An 18,962-nucleotide genomic window follows, 5' to 3' on the forward strand; every position below is an offset into this window, starting at 1 on the left:
TTATGCACATACTGGCCATTTCTAAACGTACATTTAGCTCAAAAAATTACACAAAGCGACCGAAGCAGATACCAGAAAGGAAGTATGATTCTTTGTTCTACTCAGTCTTCCATAATTCTTCCAGTTCAACATTCTACTTCACTACGACACTGACCACTGTTTGTCTCATGATTCTTCCAAATTTCTAGATGCTCTCCATATAACTGTGGAGGGTAGTGCGTTCACGGAAACTATCGACACGTTGACATTCATTAGTCACCACCTGAGCATACACAGTACAACGTCGGTACACAAATGCTATTTACACACAACGAAGTGCAAATTCCTTGGTACAATCTCTTCAGGCTTTGTGGAATGGTAGTCCAAAGCCTACAATGGCACGGGGTATGGACAAACGCAGCTAGCCTAACATCGAGAGATCCAAAAAAGCGAGAGTCGGTCGAACCCGAAACCCGATCAGTTTACAAATGTCCAAAGATGCGAAATTTCTACCGTCCAGAGTGCCAAACCCGATGTGGACACCTAATCCTGAACTGCTGCCTGAGAATATGCATCCACCAAAATCCCCTCCTCCATTGGACCTGCTCTGGCTTTTGCCTGCTGTGGATGTACCTCCTCCAAAAGCTGCTGTTCAAGTTCCACTCTCGCTTCTGCCTGGTATGGGTTTTCTTCATCAAGCAGCTGCTGCTCAATCTCCACGCGTATCGCTGCCAACTCTCCATACTGCTCATGAAGCTCATCACTGCCTTTCTTCGCCAGAAGAGTCCACCTAAACGCACTCGCATGGCTTGCACGCTCCAATATGGAAGCCAGCGGCACAAAACCATCCGTCTCTTTACAAATCCATCCATGGGCTGCTCGAATGGCTGCACCCAGCGGTGCTGAATCTATGGAAGCTCAAACCACAACTTCGGAGATTAGAAGAATCCTCAACCTCGTCCCACCAATTATTTCCTACAGCTCCCAGCGAACCAGTGATATGCATCACAAAAAGAGATGTCAACTACCTGGGCAATGTGCAGTGTAAACATCGCACCCAAATACGGACGCCAGCAAGGTCAACAGGTGCTTGTTTCTAGAGCCTCCACCAGTGGCAATGATACGATTGGGTGGGCACGGCATGCCGATACGTTCAGCATGTGCTCTCATGGCCACAAATTGACCTTCCACGATCGCACGAACCTACAGGTGAAGAATGTCAGTTTCAGACCAGAGAACACAACAACTGGGCATCTTCCACAACTCATCAAGCGAACAAGTGCAAAGAACCACCAATTCCTTCAGCTGACCTCTGCAGCAGCATCAAAATGTGGGACCTTCTTAGCCTTCTGGACGCTGTAAGCGGTTCTGGAGCCTTGCCCAAGAATATAACGATGGTATCCAACTGCAACACAAGGTAAATAGTGTCAGGATCTTCTCTAATGCATCTGAAACTATTGCACTCTTCGTGTAACTGTCTAAGGATCCGGGAATGAAAAACAATGCCCCAGATGCTGATTTCCATCTGATGACACAAGGGCTGGGGAGAAATGGAAACAATTTTCACATGGTTAGAACTCCACCTGGTAGAGGAGGCAGACTTTCCCACTCTTTGTAGTAAAACCCCATTCTCCCATCTGCATAGTACCATCAGTCGATTAGATGTTTCTCCCAAGTATGCAAACGTGGTTTAGCACGTTCAGTCTGTTACGGCTCGAACTAATATCGTTTCAGCTTCGGATAACTAAGAAGATTTATGCTTCACATTTTTTACATATTGTACGGGGCTTCAGCAAAGAGCAAGTGTATATAGCCTGTTCAGCTGTAGTGATTCAAGCAAAAGATGAATGATGAACCAAGTAAAATCTCCACCATTCAGCCACAAGCATGTCGCTCACTGTTCAAAGGGGATGTTGTGTCTAGAAGTTCGTTGAACCTCTCCCACGACCCATCGGCATATTGATCTCGTATCTCTGAGAAATCAACAGTTTTAAGGTCAGTACTTTATCGTAGCAGGAATCCAGACGACAGAGCTGCAAGAGATCATGTACCAAGAGCAACGATAAAATCACATTACACTGCTCCAGATTGTTCAGTTTAAATTACTCAGTGACCATAATGTGTACCTTCTCTGGAAAGTGATCCATTTTTGTGAACTAGCATAGCCACGTAACTACTTGGATCAACAGGGTTGGGAAACACATGTCCATCCAAACCCGGATAAGGGTCGTTGGTCACGCCAAACACCTGCAGCTCCGTATGAGTTAGAGAAAAAACATACAGAATCCAACAACTTTGTGAACCAGAAGAACGAGCCCATGTGCAACTCGCCACAAAGAAGATCTCAAAGTGCCAGTAGAATTAACTCACTGTGTCACCAGTACCCAAGCTTATCGCAATGTCACCAGGATGGGTCATAATCAGACCTGCACTCATGCATCATTTGATGTTCAAAACCTTCATAAACAGAAGCAAGCTCCGTGAATCCAAGCGAAACAAAAACTAGAGACAAACACAAGTCCACTCATCCTCTGTAGTGGATAGTGACGGAATGGATGAGTCAGAAGATAGCAAAAATGCATAGAATGGTCACGGACCTGCCAAGCTGCATGGATTGTCTCCGGACCAATGAACAACTTGACAGCTTGAACTAAACTTGTAGCTGCAATTAAACATCAAGAATCATATCATTCTCACGAAACATGATGAAGATCATCCAGAAACAACAGATCAGATCAACCATGAAATTGTGTACAAGATTTGTACCGGTCCACATAGTAAGGATGCAGCAGTCCAGCGACTGAATGTGGGACCGCCAAGGGCCCAAGCTTTTCTTCCAACCGAGGTGCTGTTGCCTGTCAAAGTGTACACAACATGCTGTTCAACATCCAATATTTCAGGACGAGTTTAGGATTGCAGCCTTACGAAGCACTGAGAAAAATAATGCGTTTAATGGTAACAGCCCCACTGGAAAAGATATCTTAGAAAGTAATGTACTTACGTTCAATGCATCTGGAGACCAAGTACGTTGATGTAGGTCCATAAGGGTCATACCAGCAGCATCACTGTGATCAATAGCCACATAGTCACCCACCAGTAATGATGCCATGAAAGAGCTGATTAAAGACACTCTTTCTGTTTCATGATATATGTCTGCCTGTGTTTCATATATCTTTCGGATTTGTGGCCCCGTATATCTTTCTAGAGATCGAGAACCTGCCTCCGGAGTGATAACAAATTAGCGGAAAAATCTTTCAACTGAATTAAACAAGTTTTATGAATTTTTAATATAACTTTAAAAACAAAACAAAACAAAAGAGAGGAATCTTCAGTTTTCATTCTTAGAATAAACTGGACAAATAGAAAGGAGGAGAAGGAAAAATAGGAAGTGAGGAAGTGAGGAGAAGAAGAAGACGAAGAAGAAAGAAATTAATCAGATTGAAATGCTAATTGCAGTAATGAAACACTCTTGCTCAAAAGGGACAATGAAAAGAGAGTATACTCTCATAGACATAACATGGGCTTTAGTGATCACCCCGTTCCTTACCTGTTAAGGCAGTGACGTGAGCAGCACCGCCAAGAGCTTCCTCTATTGCAGAGCACTGTTTTGAGGTGGTACTGTCCATCCACATTGGTGAATCCTTTGTTGCAAAAGCATTTTGAAGTTGCGCAACTAAACTCTCAGAAGGATTCAAATTCTTCAGATGTGAAGTTCGGGCCCCTTTGGCCCAGTAGACACTGCCATGCTGTTGAGCACTTCCAGAAATGGCGATAATTTTATGAAAGGGAAAATCCTCCTCCGCCAGTTTAGCCAGTATGCGGTCAAGTGCTTCAACCCACATGAGGACGGGGCCAGTGGTACGTCCTTTGACTGCAGGTGACCATGACATGAAAGGTTACGATGACACGAAAAGAGACAGTTTAATAGAATTCAAGAGCACCATTCAAAGTGTGAATAGGTTCAAACCGTGGTAGTCTAGAAACGCACTGAGACGATGAACAGGGCACAGAGCAACGAACATTTCCAAGGAAAGACAACCAGTGCATGAATAGGTGGCGGGTAACGGGGGCTTCTGTTAATCGATGCAAGGGATGGGTGCATTGTTCCTCCAAGTTCAAAATTCTGAACTTAGATGTCACTAATACTTGGCAAATATGTACCCGCACAGAAAAGGCAATCAATAATCAAATGACATTATAATTTTTGGTTATTAACGCAGGTTGGGAACCCTGTAAACAAAACATGAATCAAAAGACAAAAAGCACTCTGGCACCATAAACCGTAAGCGCCGTGGATTACCGTGAGGGTCTCGATGAACACCATCCTTGGTGCCATAATGCGAAAGATCGGTGTCGTAATGCACCTTCGCAGTTGAATACAAGCGCAACTGGGTATCAATAACAGTGGCCTTGAGTGATCTAAAACCATCGATGAAGAAAACGTCTTAGTTGGGATTAACTCTTGTATTTTAGTGAACCTAGCTCCGACATTGCATCATGCAGGAAGCTTGCAAAACACTACCACAATCACATGAATGTGTCCAATTTTTCGTTGGTACACAACTAACTGAAAGCTCCGCCATAGATAATTCACTAAACCAAACACTCAACGTAGTTAACCAACCCAAAAACTACGAACACGTTTCGCTGCAAAATTCTCTTATCGAAAACCCAAAGGTCATGGCAACGCATAAACTAAACCAACAAGCTCAACCCCCAGCGCACATTAATTGTGAAGGGAGAAGAGAACGAACTGCGTGGAACTATCGAAGCCAAGAAACAACCCATCCTCCGGAATGCACCCCACAATGACAGGTACGGCGCCCCTGCTTCGAATTCGCGCGCTATGTCTGCACCCACCGAAGCGCAGACGCAAGGTGCCACGTGACGAATAGCACCCCAAAGCGGTCGGTACCGCGCCCAGGCGACGGATTCTCCCAGCATGCGAGGCGGAGCTCAAGTTGCGCGCCACCCCCCACAAATTAACACCGGGAGGACAGCAGTACCCCACGGTGGCCTGCATCGCACCCGAATCCCACTCACCTCCAATCGCAACACGCGAATGCAAGTGGCACTAAAATGGGAGGAGAGAGCAGAGGTAGTGCCGCGGAGGTTCCAAGACTAACCGAGGGGCGTTATCCACAATCAGCCCTCCCCTGCCCTGCCCTGCTTTTCCTGCCTGCCTGTCGCAGCTCTGATGCTTCCCAGATTCCCAGACAGCGCGTGGGAGGTGGGGGACTATGGAATCAGCAGCTGCCCCGGTCCAGTTCCATTCCAAGCGGCGAGGAAGCCAGCAAAGGGAAAGAAACAAACGAGAAGAACTTCGAAGTCACGGAGTGGAAGAAATAGCAGGCTGGCAGTCTTCCCTACGACTACTACGACTATTACTACCACTGCTCATCTCCAGATTCCCGAGACACCTGCTGCTCCATTGCTCCTCCATTCTTGCTTCCCCTTTTCCCCTCCTTCACTCCGGACCCACGAGGATCCGGGTCCCGAAGAGCGGGGAGGCATCCTCCTCTCCTCGCGGCTGCTTCACAAGCCCCACCTGACATGCACTCCGGAGATCGATCCCTGGATGGATGCGTGGATGTCTGCGTGAGTGGGTGAATGGATGCATGACGTCGGCATTCCAGCAAGCCGATTTGGATAAAAAGACAGGGACGGCGATAGGGCCCCACTGGGTGGGCACTCTTGCGTGGGGTTGTGTTGTGTTGTCATTCTGTTTTCGTACTTGGGGTGCTTTCATGCTCTTCTGGGTTCGATGTCTTCTCATGGGATTCTTGTTGCTTGATTCACTCTCTTCTTTCCAGAAAATCAATGTGGGCTTGTAGGAAAAACTTGTTCTGTTGTGTGTGTCTGTGTGTGTGTGTTGTTTTTTTTTCTTTTATCTCTTATCTCTCGCTCTCTAGCCCCCCCCCCCCCCCCCCCACATGTACCCTCTGCATGAATTGATGTGGGAACTCTATCATTGACTTATCTTTTTATTCTCTATAAAATGTTCGCCAACTTATTCTTCTGGTCTAACGCCACCGCTTGGGAATATTTTATGATAATTATTTCTAAAAAAGGTACTTCTTCTATAGCCTTTTTGAAACTTCTGTTTTCTATTAGAATCTTTAAAAATGAATTCCATAGAATTTTAGAACCTTTTACGATCTTCAGCACATTCTATTAAAAGTTTCATGGAATTAAGATCTCAAAGTACAAATGAGATCTAAAATGGAAATATACCCAAATCATGCTAACACAATTTATGCAGCAATCTATGTATGATGTTTTTATTCCTAGTGACGGTGGTTTAGATCCATTTGGTTTTTGATTTGAGTATCTTATTTTTTATTTATTTGGATTCTTGTATCATAAAACATATATAAAGATTTTTTTAAATTTACCTTTTCAAAACCATAATTACTATATTGTATCAAAATAATTTAAATTCTCTCTTTAATAATAAAGCTACCTTCACCAACAAAGCTTTTTATGCATATATGTAAGAAATTCACTTTAAAATCGCATAATTCTAAAATGACACATAAATACATTGCATGTATTTTAAAAGATGCATATTCATTTAATTTTTTTGGTTTGATAATGTCGTTCTATTTTTTTATATAATTTTTCTTTTAAGTATATAATTTTAAGAACTGAAATATAATTTTTAATAATTAAAAATATGTATTTTTTTGTAAAAATTATATTTTGATTTTATATATATGAACATATAATGAAATATTTAAATTATTTGATTTACTTTATTTAAATTAATTATTTTTTTAAATGTATAATTCAAATATGTCTAATTTTAAAACTCATATCAAACATACTATATATATAATATTTAATTAATAATCTAATTAATATTAGTATTATAAAATTGATAATAAAATAAGGTATTTTTAAACTCAATTTTTACTTGTATACATATTTTTCATTACTACATTTAAAAAGGACGAGCTATTAGATATTTTTCAACTTACATTTTATTAAAATAAACATAACAGAACAAGATGATTTATTCAAGTACTACATTAAATACAAAATAGAATATAATTCTTAAATATTCAATGAATTTCAGCCAACTTCTAAATTTACATTATAAAATTTTAAAGCATTGATTTGAGTTGAACTAAAATATCAAATAAGTATATAAATATATAAATAACCTTATCAAACATATTTTGCAATTACAAAAAAAAATTACAAGTAATATTAATCAAATTTGATACTTACTGTTGCATGACAATCACTAATGATTACATGCATACATATGTTGTTATTGGAATCTGTATTAATAGAGGGCATTTCTCCTTATAAAAATCATGAAATGTATGTATGTCTATAAATTCTCATGTCAAATTTTATGTTTTTTATTTTTATTTTTAGATCCGAGCCTTTATTTTATTTAATGTTTTAACCATTCATTATTTTTTTACATTTTTTTCTCTTACATTTTAAGTTGTGTTTTTCATTCTTAATTACTTCGTAGATGAACTTCTTTAGAGATTCAAGACAAATCAGGGACCTGGTGATGTTCAAAGAGCCTCAATGAAATATTGTATCTATGTTTGAAAGCATTCAAATTTATCACGTCAACTTCTTAAATGTTGGTAGGAGCTTCTAATATTGTTTAACTTTTGAAATCTTAAAAATATGACTGGTCTTAAGAATAAGCTTAATTTTTAAAGATGATTCACTTCAAGTGTATTTGCTTTAGATACTTTATCTTCATATTTTTAATTGTTAGACAACAACTCATTCCAATATCTAAAATCAAGTTTTAGAAAGTTAAAAAACTTGATAATATGGAGGGGTGTAGAAGATATAATTCTTTTATGTTGTGATTAAAATTGGGACGAAAAACAACTTTAATTATGCTAGAAATCTATTAACAGAATAATTCTCGTTCTGTGGCTTCACTGTCTTAATGTTAACAGTCAGTGTGTCAATGCCTCAATTTCGTGGATTGTTGCCATCACATCCACCTGATATTGGTTAGTCTATAATTTCACAATTCAACTAATCACATTGAAGTTTAGTATTGTAATTTTTTAATTACAAAATTAGTAACTTAAATAATATTCTTGAAAAAGAAGTATTTAATGTTTCTTTATTAATTTTGATTAATATTGCTTGTAATTGCATTTTAATCATTGTATTTATATCTATATCTATATGTATATACTTATTAATAGACTTATTATTAATATGGATGATTTGTATATTTGGTGTATTAGTAGAATTAGTTGTTTGCCTTTGAATTCTCAAAACAACCACATTTATACAATGATATCATACAATCATTTCTACTATATATATATATATATATTCATATCTTAATAACAAATCTTCCTTATATTAAGTTATACAATAATTGTGATAGATTACCAAAATAACGCCTCTTTTTTAGGGAATAAATATTTCACAATGATTGCAACATTACTTTCAAGAGCAAAAAGTACACCTCATGAAAATACACATACTGTTAAAAGTTTATTAACTACACATCAACCAATTACATCTTTTAATTCTATTGTATACAACCAATACATAGTACAAATAATTAAAAAAAAAAAAAAAAAAAAAAAAAAAAAACTACATGGTTTAAATTATCATCAACATATGAGATAAGACACTTTATTCAAATCAATGTCAAAACTTGGACTATATTATTTTTATCTTTTTTAATGTTTTCATGTAAATTTCACTTATTGGGTTTAGGGAAATAATGTTGGATTTGTATTCAAAAAATTAAAATACATTAAGATAAAAGTATTAATGTGAAGAGAAGATAGTAAAAATAACACAATCAGAAAAACATAAAAAATCTATGTCAAAATACGATTGTACCGTCTACCAATGTCATGTGTAGTTTTAGATATTACCATCTTAAATTCACTTAACTTGTGAAATAACCACTTAAAGTTCTGTAGATGATAAAATAATACAAGATATTTCAATTAAGATTTTAATAATGCATTTAAAAAATATATATGAAACTCTTTGAAATAACAATGTGGATATTCCACACCTTCCAAAAAAACAAAAAACAAAAACAAAAAAGGGTGGCGTTGGCTACATTTTGACTGATATGGCAAGGTTGGCAACATTTCATCTTTTCCGCACAAAAAACACATAAATGATTGTGGAGTTGAATTCCCCAATTTGTTGCACACGCTACTTCCAAACCACAAGCCCATGATTGCGTAATTGAAAGTGTCTGTAACCCGGACAGGGAGACGTTATTCTACATGAAATGTCCACGCTCAGCAAAGAACGATTAGTTATTGCAATTGAATACAAAGCGAGAAGACCACATGGAGAAGCTACTTCGTTCAGAATGGTCACCCACGCAATGAGAAAAAGGTATGTTGAAGATGAACAAAACAATCAGTTTCACAATCAGAAGTTAAATTAGAAACATACTATCTAGACATATTGCAAGTACTACGAGTGTCGTTTATGCCGAGAATGACTCCAGAACAGTTCTAAGCAGGTCTTGTGACGAGGCCCACTGTTTATCACTAGCACTCACAACAAATAAGAGGACAACATTACCACTTGCTGTTGCAGCCGCTAAATTGTGTGCACCTGTCAATGCAAAAGGCGTCTCCAGTTGATAATTGTAGTACTGCACAAAAACATGACCACAGTATGATGTAAGAAAGTGGCCAGTCCTACAAATGAATCTATACAAGTGCTTGGTCAATTATAAAAATGTCTATACTCATGCAGAACTCCTAAATAAGACTCGTAATGCGCCGAAGTCTGCACACGGATCTTTTTATGTAGGACATGCATCAAAAAGCTTAGGATTCAAATATAGAAAATGTTACTGGGAAGACGAAGCAAAAATTATTGATTTAAAGATACTGTAAAGCAGGTGAGCTTTCTTGTGCAGGATACTGACATATGGGTAGCACTCGACTGAGAATCTGTCGCACAAACCCTTCTGAGCTCTGTCCAACAAATTCCAACTTCTACTGAGATCTAATCAGAGTAGCAATCTTTGAAGCATGTTTTTTAAGTTTTTAATAATTTTTACTAATTTTAATGGTGTTTACTAATAGATCTTGCATGCTGTATATCATATATTCTAGAGCACTCACTACCAAGTATAAAATTTACATAATTTAGTGTTGTCTCGAGATCTTTCCTTATCTATGCGTGTTCAAAAAGAGGATCATAAACGGCTGATTTTGAAATTTGGGTTTCTGGTCTCTTAGGGTCATTTTAGGTTAATTAAGGTCCAAAATAAATCCCCAAACTACTCGCCATTGGGAGAAAAGAATAGATGTACATGGGATATTTGAGCTCAGGCGTATGTATGCATCCAAAAAAAATCAGTTTATTTACAGATCTGAAGGGTATTTGAATGTAAATTTACGAACTGCTACTAAACTCCTGCTAGCATCATTTAAAACCTTGACACCTCTAAGCGAATCAAGTTCTTCACCGAGTCATAGTCATGCTGAGTTATGACAAGCTTCAACATGGGGAAGCATGCAGAAGACTTGAACCAGTTCAGAATTTAGTTTTATATGAAGTAGTTATTCCAGGTGTCAGTCATCCTCAAACAAAAGCGAAACATTCCGGTTCAGATAGCGATACAAATAGACTACCGCTAATCTTGAAATCATTGGTGAACTTACAGTAAGATCGCCTTTCTTTTCGACGCTAGTCTCCAGCACCTCATCAGGGTCAAAGCTGTTGCCAGTCACAAACGGGCCTAAGGCAGAAATAATCTTTTCAGGGGGGCCAATCTCCTCAATACTGGCGTTAGCCTTGTTTGTAAGACGGACCATAGGAGATACGACCACTTGTACAGTTCCTTCTTTGGCATTTTCGAATTTGACCTCCACCCATGGTTCTGCGCATTTAGGCTGACAATAATTTCCAGAAAGAATGTTGGCTACTCTTACTGGTTTCCATGCTGGGGGTAGAATGAATTTATACGGTTTCACGTTCCCTGTTATGTATGCACACACCGTCAACAAGTGAAAAACATAGACAGAAACCTTTGAAACGTCATCAAATGGGGCTGATCTAATCAGAGTAGCAATCTTTGAAGCGAGGAAGACTAAACGGGGTGGAAACTTGGCAATACAGTAAACACCCGAAAGTCATTTCATTCCCTCCAACTCCAACCATAGTGCCTCCCATACTTTTCAGAAAGGGAATTAATGCGACATTTTTGAACAATTACTTACTGATGTAGTATAGGATATCTGCACCGTTCAAATTGAGACCTCGTAACCCCCAAAACATACAATGCTCCTCTTGGATTGGACTTTGCACATCATTCAAGGTTGACCGAATTGAGAAAGCCATTTCCAGAATGTTGTTCTTACATAACTTGAAATTTATGGTGTAAAAGACCCATATGAGAATTGCGAAATTCAAATTTTAGGATTCCAGACCCAGAAATGAAGAAGGAATAGGGTCCGAGTTACTGACCAGCTCGAAGAGCGGGAGTGTCTTTGGGACTAGCCACGAATTGCACGTAATTAGGATTTCCCTCTGCAGGTGGCAAAAACGCTCCTACTTCCACTTGCGTGTACGCCTCAGCGCTGTTGCCTACACCCAGTATCAAACTCGAGGCCACCCCACCGAGAAGCAGCTCTCGCCTGCCAATCGTTACCACCTCTCGGCTGTCGGGAGATGACAGGGATTGCGCAGTGCATAGCTGAGAAGTGGATTGATTATTGGATAATGAACAGGAAACTGCGGGGTTGGAAGAGGAAGAGAACGAGAACCGGCCGAGGGAGGAAGAGCTTGGCCACAGCGGTTTGCTGCTGGTGCTGCACGACGCCATGGCTGATGCTGCCGCTGGAATGCACGGCATTTTCTACACAATAACAAGACAATCAGAGGAATTGCTACTATCGAAGCGTCGGATATGTCTGTGTCGCAAAACTAGAGAGGAACCCGAATTGGAAGCAGGGAGACTAAGATCTTTCTCTTCCATGGAGATTTAGAGATGATAATCAATGGAGAGAGATGGAGGAACTCATCTGCACACGCACATCCACAGTCTGGATTATCATATCCACTGCTGACAACCGGGCTGAGAACTAGGCCGCATTATATCCGTCGCTGTCAAAGCGTTGTCCACCTTGCACAGAAGCTTGGATTTAGCACTCGCTGGTTGCGGCTTGTGGCGTCCGTCGAAAAGGCCAAATTATCATCGATTGTATCTCACTAAAGTTTCAAACTATCAATGGATTTCATCGTAATAATTTCAGATCCTTGTCGACGTGGTCGATTGGGTCTAGACTCCAAACTCTGGTCCATCTCATTATGTAGGCAAGGATGAGTGAGCCTTAGTACTAATATAAGCATTCTTCGTTAACGCCGTAACGAAGGTTGCGGAAGGAAATGCTTCACCATCTTCTAAGTGTCGATCCTTTGTTGTTTCACGCTTACCGCAAGACTGGGCATTATGAATATCTCCAATGACGTAGAAACTGACCGAGTTTGCGACACCTCATCATACCAAAATTCACAACTAAAGCCATGATGAAATGCTCTTCTATCGTGGAACATCAATCGTATTGAGAGTATACTTGGACAAATTTCAATCCAAGAATACATGCTTTCCAGTCCCAATTTCTGCTTGTTTGTAATGGAAGCGAATAGTGCATTCCTTCACAACTGAACTCCATATCTTACGCATCTACAGAACGTCGAAAAAAAAAAAAAAAAAAAAAAAAAAAAAAGAAAAAACAACAATAGCAACAGTTTATACCTCCTACGAGTTTCGAGAGCTTAAAGGTTAACTACCCAGCAAAATGTTCGTGAAATACTTCTCCAATGCGGATCAGTTCATTTAGGATCGAATGCGTCGTTTATACAAACAAAAGCCAAAATGGGGGGCAATAAATTGCAAGGCACTGAGTCATCATTTCTAGCATTCGTTCCAGTTGTGTGAACGTTAGTCGTACTGCTTTCACCAACAACAAATCCAAATGATAACAAAATTCTTCAAACAGAGGATCTCAATATGGCACAGTCAAGTGCCAAGCTTGCCGTCACAAACCACTACAACAAATCTGCGAAACTACATAAACCTGGAGGAAATAGTTAAAGGTCAAGTTCAAATCCAAATCTCAGCACGCATGTCTAACGATGTATTCACCTTCTAAAGGTAATTGGTTCTATTTGCTCTCCTCTCTATATTATTGATAATCCCGGTAAGACCAAAAGAAGGTCGATCTAAGAAATTCTCGTACATTGATTCTGTCTTAAGTAGAGGCTCGAAATAATTTCCATACACGTACTCCGGAACGTACATCATTTCCTCTTCATTGAAAAAAATAATGTGACCTTGCCATTCCCACGTTCTGTACTCCCCGCTCGACTTCACGTCGTAAAATACACAGACTTGGTGATCTCCCACCTCAACAGAATTTCCACTATTTGGCTGCAGGCTCTCCCAGTTTCCACTTGTGATAATTTCTATAATCTTATCCGATAATGCGGAGGTTTCACGCTGAAGATCTGATCGCATAACAGGCCCGCTCGTTTCTGCAGCAGCTGCAATCCCAACCGCTGTTTCCACCTCGTTAACATCTTCTAATTCAAGACCAGTAGGCCGACCCATGTTGAACCCACGCAGCCACCACACAGTTCTCCACCGACAATACCACTCGTCTCAATAAATCGCTCTTTCCTACAACACAAGTTCATTGCATTTAGTCCCTTCCCTGGGAACACACTGCTTTCGGGCTTTCAAGTGATCAAACCCAACATTTCTAATCAACATCGAGATTACTCCACACCATGGAATTAAAAATTCTTCAGAATCAAAGCCCCTGTCTAGCAGACTCACGGAATTCCTAACCACACTCCGGGGAACACGAAAACCAAGGGCTCAGGGCAGTGAAACCACTTGTTCAATAGGATCCAAGCATTTGGCTGGGGCAGACTCCGACAACCACAAAAACCTCCTCGCAAACCAACAACAAAACCCTAAATTACAGAGAGACACCGCTTCAGAAACAGAGTGGCGTCATGGAATCGCACTTGAGAAAACAATTCGCAGGCAGCGCCAATTCACATCGGGTGTCCGGATCGCATCCGCGAAGACGACAACGACAACGATTGCTCAATCTGCGAATGGCCCAAAACGAAGGCGACGCTGCTTCGGTATACAACATAACCAAGCTGAAGTGTTCCCTCTTATCTAGGGTTTTACGACGACCGCCTGCAGTCGATCGAGCCCACTTCTGTGGACCGGCTTCCCCGCTCACTCCTTGCATCCCAAGGTGTCCGTGGAGAACGTGGTGGTTGCTATTATAAAGTCTCGTCCTAATGCAAATCCACTATTGTATTCTTCTTTTATTGAAATTTGCTGGATTTTGAAAATTGCCGCAAATAGCTTCTGTTTGATGAAGATATGGGAATTTTTAGTAGGAATTGGTTTTGTTAAGATTTTAACGTTGTTGGTCATCACCACAATAAATGTTTGGTGTTATTTTGGATTTATAAAGTTGTGAAAAACTTAAAATAACCAGATTGAAAAAATTTTAACTTTTTATTAGGACATACATAGAATTTCGTTTTTGGAGATTTTAACATTTTAAAACATATTTGGATTTTTTTTCTTTTTAAATAGTAGAGAAAGCATGCATTTAAATGATAATTGTAATCATAATATGAATAAACATAAAATTTCTAACCAAAATCAACAATTTTATAAGCATAAGCATTCTTTAAAAAATATCAAAAGTCAGCACAAATATTTTTTTAAATTATATTTATTATTATTGTAATTAATGAACATTAATAAATTTTATTTATAATATTTTTGTATGTTATACAATAATTTTCTTAGTTCATCCTTCAGAAGATGCTTAGGCTAATGGATGGATCTTTGCTACCAATTATAATCTCCTATATTAAGATTTTTAGACCATTAGTTACTTTGATTTTTATTAATAAATTTGCAAGTATTTTTACAAACATGTTTATTATTTCAATTAAAATCATCTCAAAAAATAAACTTTTGATTTGAACACATATGTCCCATATCCAAATTTGGCTAAAAACTAATGTCATGTTCTAAAACAATTGTAGCTTTTATATCTAGATTTTATACATTAACTTCTAAAAGATAAAATGATTTGGTTAAAAAATAAGAAAAGTAATAGCTTTTATTTGTTATTATATATACAATAAATTGAGTTTAATTATGAGACATTTAATAACTTAAAGTATTATTATTTAATCTTAGTTTACGTTTTTATTTACATCTTTTCGTATTTAGGACCATATCAGCTAAATATGATGTTTTTTTATTCATATTTATCTAATTTCTATTTTTTTAAGAAAATTAAAATTTTTAACTTCTTTTGTTTTCTTCTTTTATTAAGAATATTAATTTGTTAAGTTATTGCTTACAATAATAATATTAATAAATTTAGATAAAAATGAAATAATTTTATATTATATTAAAAAATATGTTAACCTAAATTATTAATTTAAATAATGATTTTATATTTTATTAATCATGGATTTATAATAAATAAGATTTGAAAATATTTTGAAACCTTTTGAATCTTTTAAAATCTTTTAAGAATATATATAGTAATTCAAAATATTGTTATAATATTTTAAAATTTAATTTAGCTTATATGTATATTTTAAATAGGATAATAAATAGGTACTTAGTCTAATAAATAAAGTTATTAGTATGTAGTTTAAGAGTCTTTGTTGTAGAGTATTTTTTTACAAATAAGTTTGTTGAGGAAGAATTCTCTAAATATGTATGTGAGGCTCATTTGATGCAATTTCTTGTTATTCATTGCAATTACTTTTGCAACTTCTATTCTTATTCATTGTTGTACCACTTCACTTATTGCTGCATTTGTTTTTTTGTTTTATTTTTTGTTTTTTTACTTTTTAAGGCGTTGCTACAATCTTTTGCATACATTTCTATTTATCTTTAGTGATCTTATATTAGTGCCAAATTTACTTGAACCATCACATTGTTACCATAGAATTGTGCCATAAGATAAAAAAAATGTAGCTACATAAGTATTAGAATAAATTTTTTTAATGCTTAAAATATTAGTTTTGCAATAATTGCTTATATTTACAAATATTTTGATATTAAATGGAATTAAATGTAAGATCTATTTGACGTAGATTATTAATGGCTAGTAGAAAGCTATGTATTCTAATAAGATCAAGTTAAATTGATTGGAGTCAAAGACATGAATCTCAAAAAAAAAAAGAATCTCAATACACTCTTGTGTCACTCAAAAAGACTAAGAAATCATTCAAAAATGGTAATATATTAAATTAAAATAGCTATTGCCAAAGATAAAAAGACTACAAAGTCTTGAAACAAGACTAAAGACTAAAAAGGCATTGATAAGAGTGAATAAGGCTTTATTCTTGCCTTTATATATAATACATAACTAGGAGCTATGTGGCAATGTTCTACAAGACATCCAAAACATGTTGACTTTGTAAGAAACATATTTTAAGTTACAAAGTAAGTTTTTTCTATACACCTCATATAGTTAGTTTGTTCTACAAGCTATCAATAGATGTAACACGTTATTGTATTGTAATACAACTATATAGTAAAAATATAATAAAAAATAAATTTCTAATTAATATTTAATTATTTTTATTTAATAGAAATTTAAGACATTTAAACATGGATTTTATAAAAGCCTCTTAGTTTAGTTTCTTATCTTAATGGCTAGTAGATTAAAGGTTGATTAGTAATTTTACCTTCTAGATTGTAGAATTTCTTTTAATACCTAAGAAAGGCCATAAATTGATAAAAATAGGATAGAAGAGATAAATAATTAATATGGTTGTTATTAGAATTAAGTTGATAGTAGGGTCGGCCTAAAAACCCCTCTGATAGGTTGGATTGATATCTGAGGGTTGACCATTTGTCGAACAAGATCAAAATCAAATCCCTAGCAACTAAAATGGGTGCCTAGGAAAAAGTAGAGATTCATTTGTAGATTTGCAATTAGAAATTGTGAGCTAGCTTTAAGCTTATTCTAAAGGTATAAGACTTGTTTTCATAGGATTTGGAATGACTTTGTCCAAAATGAGGATTTGTGTTAGTGACTTGAGATTTATGTGGTATAATTAAGGCTAGCACTTTTGGCTAGTTCATGCAATTGGTATCACATCTATAATTCAAAATTTGAAAATACTTGACTGATTAAGTGTGTTAAGTAAGTGTAAAATTTTGTATTAATCTAATTATCCAATTGAGAGATATTTGGATTTTGATACAAGATGGTATCAAAAATTGGCGGTTTGGGGTTAAATAGGATTTCTATGATATCTAAATATCTATTAGTTGGATCAAGGTGAAATTTGGCATAGTATTAGAAGACTTTAAGATCAAGCTACATACCACTTTTGAGTTTAAGTTAATAGTTGAAGAAAGAAAAATTACTACTAGAATATCTATATCAACTTTTAAGTTGGTGGCTAAGTAACATAAGTACAATTTTTTGGACTTTTTTTCACAATTTTTAAGTTGGATTATGTTGAAAAATTTTAAAAATATAGAAGACTTATAGTGGCTTTTGTATGTAAAATTTTGTACAAAGTGGATAGCCAAATTAGGAATTACAATTTACCAAAGGTTACTTACTAGGGTTAGGGCTTACGAAAAAAAATCAAAATTATCTAATTTTGAAAGTTACAAGGCAATTGGAATTTGTATATATTTGAGGTTACTAAAAAGAGTATTTTTGAGGACTTTATATTGGCTTTAAGTACTTTTGAATTAAAATTTGAATTATATTTTTTTTACATAGATGAAACCAATTAGGATTTTTTGGATATTTGTAAAACACAACTTCACCTTTCATAGCTAGATGCCTAGTGTATTTCCAAACAAAAAAACATATATTATCACAATGTGGTTAATTTATTGACCAAATTTTTAACCTATTAATAAATTACAAACATGTATAAAGTCAAAATTACATCTATGAAGCTTCTAAGAAGCTTTCTAAAAAATAATATGAATTAATCTATTTTTATTTATTTCTATCTAATCATATAGATGATTATTGGAATAAATATTCATCTCTTGGATATTATTTCTTCTTTTAGGAATAAATTCCAGAAGAAGTGGTCATCATATGTTGAGAAAATCTAAGATGCAAAAAATTATATTTACTACATCTTTTGATCTTTATTCTCTTTGAAGATGGTTGATAGGTCTTCTCAACCATCAATAGTTTTTCATACCAAGGCAAAAGGACCATCCTATTATTAAATTATTATTGAGACCTTCATAATTTCTTTCAAATAAAATATTTGGATCACCATAAAAAAATCACTCATACCTATAATAAAATCACCAAATATTAGAAGTCTTTTCCAAGTTCATGATATCAAATACGTTGTATCTTACCATCTATTTGAAGAAGAGCATGTCATTCTTGAGGATCTTCATCTCAATTACGTAATCTTGAAGGTTGTGATAATCACGATGTCTTGTTTGATAAATCAACAAATAATAGCTTTTAAATTGAATCTATTGGTTATTTATTTTTTATCTTTTTTAATTCTATAAATATATAAAAATTAAAAATAAAGATGAAAAAATATATTATCTTCTTTGGATTTGATTTCTTTTATAGTAAAGATTTTTTATTCTTCATTTTGATTTTGATGGATGTTATCAATGAAAAGCTTCAACCTTCTTTGCTATATTTATAAGATTTTTTGTTGACTCTTTTATATAATTACTAATATCATATCCATTTTAATAAATAAGATATTTCAAGCTATTTTGGTGATGCTTCAAATCTAAAACTTTATCTATCTCAAATTCTTGATTATTATCTACTTCTTTAGGAAGAAGTGACATTTGTCTTCTTCCTAAGATATTCACTATCTTATATGACTTAAAAAGAGATACATGGAATATGAGATGGATCTTCATAGATTTTGATAGATGTAATAAAAAAACAATAGGATTGATTTAT

At 35.9% G+C, this 18,962-nt stretch overlaps 3 protein-coding genes across 3 annotated transcripts; all 3 read right to left on the minus strand.

Annotated features, from left to right (window-relative positions):
- Positions 1–287: 287 nt before the first annotated feature.
- Positions 288–5,068, minus strand: LOC112281790 (xylulose kinase 2). Its single transcript, XM_024518680.3, has 13 exons — positions 4,734–5,068; positions 4,280–4,398; positions 3,527–3,850; positions 2,981–3,195; positions 2,746–2,834; positions 2,577–2,641; positions 2,350–2,405; positions 2,106–2,226; positions 1,878–1,952; positions 1,563–1,616; positions 1,290–1,384; positions 1,008–1,182; positions 288–887 (listed from the first exon to the last, which is right to left on the minus strand). Exons 1-13 carry the CDS (start codon positions 5,000–5,002, stop codon positions 523–525), a joined length of 2,022 nt encoding a protein of 673 aa, XP_024374448.1. The 5' UTR covers positions 5,003–5,068; the 3' UTR covers positions 288–522.
- A 4,282-nt stretch (positions 5,069–9,350) lies between these two features.
- Positions 9,351–11,891, minus strand: LOC112281636 (psbP domain-containing protein 6, chloroplastic). The gene is made up of 3 exons (XM_024518386.3): positions 11,437–11,891; positions 10,632–10,948; positions 9,351–9,610 (listed from the first exon to the last, which is right to left on the minus strand). Exons 1-3 carry the CDS (start codon positions 11,822–11,824, stop codon positions 9,440–9,442), a joined length of 876 nt encoding a protein of 291 aa, XP_024374154.1. The 5' UTR covers positions 11,825–11,891; the 3' UTR covers positions 9,351–9,439.
- Positions 11,892–12,883: 992 nt separating this feature from the next.
- Positions 12,884–14,126, minus strand: LOC112281637 (uncharacterized). The gene is made up of 2 exons (XM_024518387.3): positions 14,005–14,126; positions 12,884–13,651 (listed from the first exon to the last, which is right to left on the minus strand). Exon 2 carries the CDS (start codon positions 13,580–13,582, stop codon positions 13,121–13,123), a length of 462 nt encoding a protein of 153 aa, XP_024374155.1. The 5' UTR covers positions 13,583–13,651; positions 14,005–14,126; the 3' UTR covers positions 12,884–13,120.
- Between the last annotated feature and the right edge of the window lie 4,836 nt (positions 14,127–18,962).

Source organism: Physcomitrium patens, chromosome 4 (assembly GCF_059467195.1).
Source record: "Physcomitrium patens ecotype Gransden chromosome 4, ASM5946719v1, whole genome shotgun sequence".
Classification (NCBI taxonomy): Eukaryota; Viridiplantae; Streptophyta; class Bryopsida; order Funariales; family Funariaceae; genus Physcomitrium; species Physcomitrium patens.

Excerpts from the sequence above, each read along its gene's own strand:
- LOC112281790 (XM_024518680.3), bottom strand. The coding sequence starts at position 5,002 with ATGCAGGCCACCGTGGGGTACTGCTGTCCTCCCGGTGTTAATTTGTGG. Across the intron at positions 1,617-1,877 it reads CACAACATCCCCTTTGAACA|ATGGGAGAATGGGGTTTTAC; the intron begins GTGAGCGACATG and ends GGTACTATGCAG. Across the intron at positions 1,183-1,289 it reads ATTTTGATGCTGCTGCAGAG|GTTCGTGCGATCGTGGAAGG; the intron begins GTCAGCTGAAGG and ends CTTCACCTGTAG.
- LOC112281636 (XM_024518386.3), bottom strand. The coding sequence starts at position 11,824 with ATGCCGTGCATTCCAGCGGCAGCATCAGCCATGGCGTCGTGCAGCACC. Across the intron at positions 10,949-11,436 it reads CACTCCCGCTCTTCGAGCTG|GGAACGTGAAACCGTATAAA; the intron begins GTCAGTAACTCG and ends CATACATAACAG. Across the intron at positions 9,611-10,631 it reads AAAAGAAAGGCGATCTTACT|TACTACAATTATCAACTGGA; the intron begins GTAAGTTCACCA and ends GTTTTTGTGCAG.
- LOC112281637 (XM_024518387.3), bottom strand. The coding sequence starts at position 13,582 with ATGGGTCGGCCTACTGGTCTTGAATTAGAAGATGTTAACGAGGTGGAA.